The 9,123-nt window shown below is 42.4% G+C and overlaps 1 protein-coding gene across 1 annotated transcript; it reads right to left on the reverse strand.

Annotated features, from left to right (window-relative positions):
* Positions 1–7,183: 7,183 nt before the first annotated feature.
* NDN (necdin, MAGE family member) lies at positions 7,184–8,849 on the reverse strand. The gene has a single exon (XM_049852618.1). It carries the CDS (start codon positions 8,727–8,729, stop codon positions 7,746–7,748), a length of 984 nt encoding a protein of 327 aa, XP_049708575.1. The 5' UTR covers positions 8,730–8,849; the 3' UTR covers positions 7,184–7,745.
* Positions 8,850–9,123: the final 274 nt, after the last annotated feature.

Raw genomic sequence — 9,123 nt, forward strand, 5'->3', positions numbered from 1 at the left:
ATACATTAGCCATTAGAGAAATTTGAATCAAAACTACAATGAGATTTCTTGTCACTCCAATGAGGTTGGCATTAATCCAGAAAACAGAAAACAATAAATGTTGGAGAGGCTGTGGAGAGATTGGAACACTTCTACACTGCTGGTGGGAATGTAAAATGGTAGAACCACTTTGGAAATTGATTTGGTGCTTCCTTAAAAAGCTAGAAAGAGACCTACCATGCGATCCAGTGATCCCACTCCTTGGAATATATCCTAGAGAAATAAAAGTCTTTACAGAACAGATATATGCACACCTATGTTCATTGCAGCACTGTTTACAATACAAAAAGATGGAAGCAACCAAGGTACCCATCAATGGATGAATGGATATGTATAACATGGAGGAATCTAGAAGACATTATTCTGAGTGAAAATTAGTCAGTTACAAAAGGACAAATGTTGTATAAGACCACTATTATAAGAACTTGAGAAATAGTTTAAACAGAGAGTTCGTTAAATTCTAATCTATATCTTGATTTTTTTTCTTGTGGATTCTTCATTTCCCCTTCAAATGGACATCGCTGTTTTGATGTCGGACATTCCCGTCAAACTCCACATGTCTAAAAGTGAACTCGTCATCTTCTCACCTAAATCTGTTCTTTATTTTCTTCCAGGCTCAATAACTGACACTTCTTGAACAGTTGTGCATGACAGAAACCCGGACATAACCTTTGAAGTCTTCCCTGCCTTTATTTCTAGCATTGAATCAGTCATCAGTTCCTGCCGTCTTAATTTCCAAATAGTTCTCCATTTCTTTCCACTAATTTCCATTTCCATTATTCGCCCCCTGGTTAAGGCATCATTTTCTATCATCTGAGTTAATGTAAACCACAGTATATGCCTCTGAACTTAGTCTCCTTTAATCCTTCTTTAATCAACAACAACCTCACTAACTGCAAATTTTCCCTTTCCTTCCACCCTTCCCACTCTACGCCAAATGTTTAGGCTACCTCAATACCATTTGACACTGTTGGCCACTCCACCTCAATATTCTGCTATTTTTATTTTTATGATCCTGCATTCTCCTGGTTTATTTTTCTACCCTTCATGCAGATACTTCTTTCAATCACTTCTAGATCTTCCTTCAATACTAGACTTGGAAACGTTTCAGTTTTTCAGAATACAATTATGGACACACTTCTCTTTATTCTGCACATTTCCTCTCTGGATATTGAATTCAAATGTATTGCTCCAGTGCAGGGCTATGATTCTATCTCTTGAATGTCAGGCATCTTTGTTATTTGCCTACTTTATACCTCAGTTAAGCTATTTCATAGACTCCTAATATGTAGATTATTTATTATTTTCACCTCAAACCTATTCTTTCTCCCCTTTCACTATCTCATTAAATTGCACCACCATTGAAACTGTGCTCAAGCTAAAAAACCGAGTTAAGACTAACTCTATCTCCGTTATCTAACAATCCTCCATTCCTCAATTAAATCCAAAACGCACACTCCATCTTCTTTTATGTTATCCTTATCTCTTACAAGACTCTCGACTTTGACTTTTACCCCCTTAACTCATTCTGAATATACTTGTGACAGCAATTTTTAAAAAATATAATGTCAGTTAAGTCAGTCCCGAACTTCTTAGTAATTTTCATTTACACTTAAATACAGTGTGCCTGCTTACCATTGCCTACAAGGACCTCCCTAATACCTTCCTCTCTATCCTAATTTTGTGCCCTTATTTTTTTTTCTGGAATGCACTATAATCATTAGCATGATTTTATTGCCAGTGATAAAGTCCACTTTTAATAACAAGCTTACTGAAAATAAATAGATAAATAAAATGATTAAAAAAATACATGGCCATCAAGTCAATTCCGACTCATAGGAACCCTAATGGGTGAAGTAGAACTGCACAATAGGGTTTCCAAGAAGTGGCTGGTGGATTTCAACCACCGACCTTTTGGTTAGCAGCCAAAAGCCATGCCACCAGGGCTCTAAAAAAAAGGATATATGTATACATATATCTGAGCGAAGTCCCAGTCTTCATTTGTGGATTGCTTAGGTCTGAGGTAAGTTCCCACGCTTGATCTAAGTAAGATGATAAGGAGATGAAACTACTCTGCTGCTCATAACCTTATTAGGACTGACTCATGGTCGTCAAGGCAAAATGAATAGCAGTCATGCAATGGAAGACGAGGAAAAAATGCTTGGAGATTTATATCAGCTTTGAGCTGCATGAAACAGAAAACACCACAAGATAGTAGCTTAAAAAAATACTTCCACACACCAATAAGCACAAAAATAAATAGGTGGTTATTGATATTTGTCAAGTGGTTTAAAAAATGTAAAGCTCAATATCTCTGTGATTCTTTTGACTTTTTTCTGCTTGTCATTACAATAGCTGCAATAGCTCCTGGTACCATTTATATATTCCCAGAAAGAGAAGAAAAGGTGCGGGAAGGAAAAGCACAAGTAGACTTCCTAAATACCAGAACTTAGCTGAGAGTAAGGCTAAGACATCAAATGTTTACTTTGTGCAGCCTCAGTGCAGACAGGAGTGTTGGGTGTTGGATGTTGGTCAGCCCATCTGTAATGGTACAATGTCTACTGGTAAAGGCACCTTTAAAATTCTCTTAATTAGCTCTGGACTTTCAAATATGTTTTTTCTTCCTGAAATCATCTTCCCTCTTCTCTTTGCTAGATTTCTCCTTATCCTTCAGCTTAACTTTCACCTTTTCAAAGAACCATTTGTTGCAACTTCTGTATGAGCTCGTCTCCTCCCCATCCTTATTTCTCTAAGAAAGCCATTTCTTTCACATCATCCGAGTGTGCAATTTTCTATGTTCATTTGTTTACATTTTTGCTGTGCCCTATCAACACTATTAGTTTGTAAGTAATCTCCTCAACGGCAGAGGCCATCTTTGTTTAACGCACCAGTGTGTACCCAATTGGCCATATTGTTTATTAAGTATTTAGTAATAATTTATTTAATAAGTCTATTAAATAAATATATAAACAAATAGATTTATACATCAAATAGCAAAAGGTTAAAACATAAAACTTTTTAGGTAAGGAAAACTATGTTTTATAATTAAGGGCTCCATGTAGTAGTTTAAACAAAAAAATAATGGGGCAAATTAAGAGATAAGGTGGAGTGGTTTAGATTCTTGATTAGTAATTAGAAAAAGCATAAGACGCTTATTCAAAAGAAGCCCATTCTTCAGCATGGTTTGTTCCAAATCTGTTAGGCTTCTATATGATTAAAATTAGTCCTCTTCTTAAATTCTTGAGGACATTGACAATATCTTCTACATGGTGTTTTTCTCCTTACCTGATGTCCTAGCCTCTACTAGTGCCAGTACCAGTTACCTTCTGGTCAGTCTCTTCTGTCTCACTAGTGAGGACACCACATGTGATAGAGAACTGTGCTCAATAGAGTTTTCAGTGGCTGTTTTTCTTGGAAGATCACAAGCCTTTCTTCTGAGGTGTGTCTGGGTGGACTTGAACTTCCAGCTTTTGATTAGCAGCTGAGTGCTTAACTGTTTGCCTTATCCAGGGAACTTTTCTACCCTCAGCCCATTCTAAAATTTTGTTTCCTGCCTCCTTTTTAGTAGGTGGAAACCCTGGTGGCGTAGTGGTTAAGAGCTAGGGCTGCTAACCAAAAGGTCAGCACTGCTAACCAAAAGGTCAGCAGTTTGAATCCACCAGGTGCTCCTTGGAAACTCTACGGGGCAGTTCTACTCTGTCCTATAGGGTCGCTATGAGTCAGAATTGACTTGATGGCAATGGGTCTTTGGGTTTTTTTAGTAGATTTCCAGAGACTGTTTTGATGGCTTCATGTGCCTCCTCATGCGTTCACACAGTACCTCCCTGGCCACAAGGAAACCTTCTCTCAAGTTCACCCTTCACCACAACCTCCTTGTGCCCTTGGCCCATTTGCTTAGTAAAAATCGTTTATTTGCACTATTTCTCCTTTAAAAAATAAACTACTAGATATTGGTTTGTTTTATTTGATTATTTGAAGAAATTGCTATTGAGGGAATTTTTGTTTCCACAATTTTTGTGCGTTTTTTTCCTTTCATTTCATCATGTCTATATTTTCTTTTACATTTAATTAGTACAGGTATTCAGCATAGGAGTTGGTTATGTTTAGTTTTATATTTGCTATTGCAGAGAGGTAGTTCTTTTCTAACATTTTGAGTTTCTTAACTCATATAAAAAATACTTATTGAGCATGTACCTATGCCAGTTCCTAAATTAAGCATCAAGGAAATGGCAAAAAAAAAAAAAAAATTACAATTCTTGCCCTTAAGCATCTAAAAATCTAGGAAGAGAGACAAAATACACTTATTTATAACAAAGATGTGTAGTTTAAGTGAAAAGTTTAGGATGCTATTGGAGGGTTTGCTAGGAAAACATGCCTGAATTTTGAGGACCAGAGTGGGTTCTCACAGGAAGTGGCACTCCTTAGCTGTCTGGTTAAAACTCAAGGGCAGTCATGGGTGGCATGGCTGGCGGGATGTCCAAGCATAGGAAGTACTTGATCATGTAAGATATTCCTTAAAACCCTTCTTTTCTGTTTAATAATAATAATGCTTAAATTCATTGATTTTCTTTTCAGCATAGCTTAAGCCAAAAAAAAAAATCCCTTTGCCATCAAGTCAATTCTGACTCATAGCAACCCCATAGGACAGAGTGAAACTGCCCCATAGGGTCTCCAAGGAGTGCCCGGTGAGTTTGAACTGCAGACCTTTTGGTTAGCAGCTGAGCTCTTAACCACTAAGCCACCAGGGTTTCCTATAGCTTAAGCCAGATGTCATTAAATTTTACGTTAAGGTTACAAATACCCTTTTATTGCCCTTTGTGACTTTAATAAAATGAAGTTAACTTAAGTGAAATATGGGATCCCAGGTAGGAGGACAAAAAAGTTCCATATTATGGGGAATTAGAAAAACCTCTCCCAGCCACAGCAATTTCAGCTTTACCACACTGTCATCCTGACTGACTCCTTCCTGAAGGACTTATCCTAGCACCTTATGGGTGAAACGTCCAGAAAATATTTTACAAACCCTCCAACATTATTCAGAGCCCAGAGTGGAAGTCTGGGAGAAATATTCAATGTTCCCTCCCAGTGCCCTGAGCTTCTCTGTCCCTGTGGGGCCAAGTGTCATGAAGTAACCCTGTTCCACACCACGGAAGCCTTTTCCTCTAGTACTGTCTGCTGCCAAGACAGCATAGGGGCTGAGCATCCCTGCCTATGTAACTTATGAGGGATCAGCTCCTCATTTCCCAAATTTTATCCTGTAAAGTTTCAGTTTTCTGTGGCATGGTTAGTGGGACTGTGTCCGTGGGCTTGGAGCAGCTTTTGAGAGGTCGGTTTTCCCTGCCTCTCACAGCAGAGAAGGTAGACTAAAAAAAAAAAAACAGGAAGAGAACTGCAAATCTGGTGCATCGTGGGTTTGACTGCAAGAGGTTTACAGGAGCTACAGTTGTTGGGAGGAGTCAACTCAGCAGCAACAAAAACATCCAGGCATTAGAGAAAATGACCAGCACCATGCCATGGCAGGAGTGACAACTGTGGCCCTTCTCTAGCAATGGAAGGTCCTGGAGAGCCCCATAATTTTAAATGAAAAGGGGCACATTTGTTTTAATTCTGCCAAAACTTTTTGGGTGAGGGGAAGGGAATTTATAAACAGGTATGAAACTCATATCAGCTGTGGGTAAGAGGTGCCTTCAAAACCATGTCATCCCTGCCTGGGTTACTGCAAAAGTGCCCTACGTTGGGGGCTTCATGAGAAGGTTTCTAAGCTGGGGGTGTATCCCATCGCAGCAAAACTGAGGCTTCTTGAGCATTTTCAGCACCTGTATCCATCTGTTAAGTGATGATGCCCTTAAGTGCTGGGAATCCCAGTTCCCTCCCAATCCAGAGTGTAATTCCCTTACTCAGATATGACTTCTGGTTTCTTCTGGGGGTGCTGTGACACTGTAGGCTCCCGTGCTTCCCCTCATTACCCATCTTCCCCAGGAAAGGTTCTGGCTTTCACCAAATGGTCTTCTCCAGTCTTGTGGAGTTTAAAGGGTTTCTGGTTTTATTAAATGCTCCTTTCCCCTCCCTTCCCCCCCCCCCTTAGGGCTGAAAATTTCAGAGTTAAAGATTATTTCTTCAGTCATTGCTCCTCACCCCCACCCACACCTAGTTCCACCCTCTGGGAGATTACCTATTAGCCCATTGCAATTCAAGGACTGCTGAGACACAGCAGTCCCAATCAGCAATCTTCTTACCCCAGCTCCCATCTCCCTCTCCCGTGTGTTCTGAGTGTTCCCCTGCCCTGAGGGTCAGAGAAGCCTCCTTCATCTCTGACCCTCAGAGAAGACTGTGTTTAAAATCTAGGCTTCAATGCCAGATTTTTAAAAAAAAGCAGGAATGACTTGGTTAGGTCAATAAATCTGTTTCTTAATTTGTAAAATCAGAAAAATATTGTTTTCTTGAAAGGATTATTGTGAGGATTAATTAGAAAAATAAAACTTCTAGCCCATTATATATTTTTGTGTGTTTTAAGACTCTAATATGGTACTTAAAAAAACAAACCAGACTAAACACCAGGACGCTGGGGGCAGGTGTCAAGAGGTGGGAGCCAGTGGGGAAGAGTATAAGCTGTAGATTCATTCTGCATTCAAATTATAACCCCTCCTCTTAATAAGCTTATGATTTGGAGAAAGTTAATGATTTTTTGTTCCAGAATTTCCTCCTTGGTACAGATGTAATGAGTGCCTGCCTCACAGGGCTGTTATGAGGATTAAATACATGGAAGTGTTTAGTACAATGCTTCACTCTTCAAATGCTCAAAAACATAGCGTAGTTTTTTAAAGCTATTAATTTTAATAAATGTAGAAAATGAAATTAAGGAAATTGCTCTATTAACTGTGATTTAATAGAGCAATGCGATTATGAGCAATTTTGCTTGTTTTATACTTTTCTGTATTTGTCAGTTTCTGAAACGAACATGTGAGTTACATAAAAAATAAAACTAAGCTTCACAGACTCATGACAATGATGAGTAGTGATTTTATACCCTATTAGCTGAGCAAGTTGTGTCTGTACATTTTGTAAAACTGACAATGCTGTCTCATTACCAACAATACTACTTTGTTTAAAACATATATAAAGGACACTTTTCCAAAAATGATTGTATCACAAGATCTTTAATGTTTACTGATGGTGGGACTGTACTTGTTTTCAGTAAAGTGTGCCAACTACCCACATTGAGACCACTTCAGTTCAAATCACTGAACTCCCACTCCCCACAGATGTATTTCCTGTGCCCAGCAAGGACAGAGAGGGGCCTTGACATTTCTCTTGGTCTGGCCAGCTTTACTGGAGAGTTCTTCAAAACTCTCCATGAGCAGTCTTAATCCCAATATACATCATCTCTTCCATATAAAAGAATAAGATGGAAAATTTCTCAATGTATTTCACAAGTTTAGCACGTCTCTGGTACAAAAACCCAAGAAAGGTAGCACAAGAGAGAAAGCATGAAGCAAGCTTACTTATAAGCAAACATGCATAAATCCTAAACGCTAGCAAATATACCCCAATGAATACAACATTGCATTAAATGGTATAAAAGCACTGTACTGAAAACTGAAAGTTACACGTGAAACACTGCACTGTAAATCCTGAATACTCTAACGCCCCCCACCCCTCCACAGCACTGGTGAGGGTCAGATCAATCAATCTGCCTCCCGACCTTGCTAGTCCTCGGAAATACTGCTGCGGAAGGCGTGGGCAATGGTCTCAGCCTCCCGCAGGGCTCTGGCCTCCTGGAGAGCTTCTCTGTACCGGGAAGGCCAGGCCTGGGGGTCTTTCTTAAAGACCCTAGACAGGAACTCCATGATCTGCATCTTGGTAATTTCACGGCAAGCTCTGGGGCCCCAGAAGAACTCATACTCGGGTGGCTCAACGTATGGAACGCGTTGGTACTTCAGGTAATTCTGCTGAACAAACTCCTCCGTGATGACCTTCCTCACATCCGCAAAGGTGGAGTGCTTCCTCCAGGGCCGCAGCCCCAGGATGCGCAGCACGTTCCAGACCGCGCTCTCTCTGGCACCGCGGCCCTTCACGTAGATGAGGCTAAGAATCATCAGCAGGAGACCTGTCATGGGCATGTGGTTGCTCAACGCCATCCTGTCCAGCTCCTCCGGCTCCAGCGCCTTCACCAGCGAGAACTCCATCGTGTGCAGGTTGGTCAGCCTCAGGTGCAGCCCGAACACTCGGGCGAGGATGATGCTGGTGCGTTTGAGAATGCTTCTGCACCATTTCTTGTAGCTTCCGATGACATCCTTCACTATGTCTGGGAACCAGATGACCATCTTCCTCTGGTCCTTGACAAGCACGTACCACATGAGCTCGTGAGCCTTCTGCACCAGCTGAGCAGGGGTCGGTGGCGCCAGGCCTGGCTGGGCCTGGGCCGCGCTCTGGGCCTGGCAGGCGCAGTCTTCTTCCTCCTCCAGCAACAGAGCCCTCATGTCCCCCTCGTCGCTTAGGGCCTGGGGCGAAGGCGAAGCCTGGGGGGCGTCCATCGGGCTAAAAGGGAGGCTCTGCGGCTCTCCGAGGGTGGCGGCCTGAGAGGCTGGCGGCGGACCCTCCATGGGGACCCCAGGGCTAATGCACACCTCGGCATGGGAAGCCTCGGCTGCAAACCTGGAGTAGCCCAGATCCTTACTTTGTTCCGACATGTCTGCTCTGTCTGACAAGGGCAGGGCCTCTGCGTCCCGGAGCTCTTAGGATCTGCGCTCCCTCTGCGGACTCCTGGAGAGGAAGTGCGCGCTACTGCGCGGCGCCTTCCGCAGCGGAGAGCCGGGGCGGAGCGGGAGAGCGCGCCTGCGCGTCTGCAGGCTGCGGGGCGGGGGCCCTCGGCCGGGCCAAGAGCCAAAGGGGCGGGGCGGGGCCGAGCCCGAAGGGGCGGTCTTGCAGTGGTGCCAGGGAAGAGGCTAGAGACCTCCACTAGCAAGATGGCAAGAATGAGTTCAGATTTCCTGTTTGGGCTAGAGAGGTGGGGGTAGGGGCCAAGGCGGGTGGCCGCTGGAGAAGAGGCAGGTGTATGGGGAAAGATAACTTAAGCTTTTGAGA

The sequence above is a fragment of the Elephas maximus genome, chromosome 13 (assembly GCF_024166365.1).
Source record: "Elephas maximus indicus isolate mEleMax1 chromosome 13, mEleMax1 primary haplotype, whole genome shotgun sequence".
Taxonomy (NCBI): Eukaryota; Metazoa; Chordata; class Mammalia; order Proboscidea; family Elephantidae; genus Elephas; species Elephas maximus.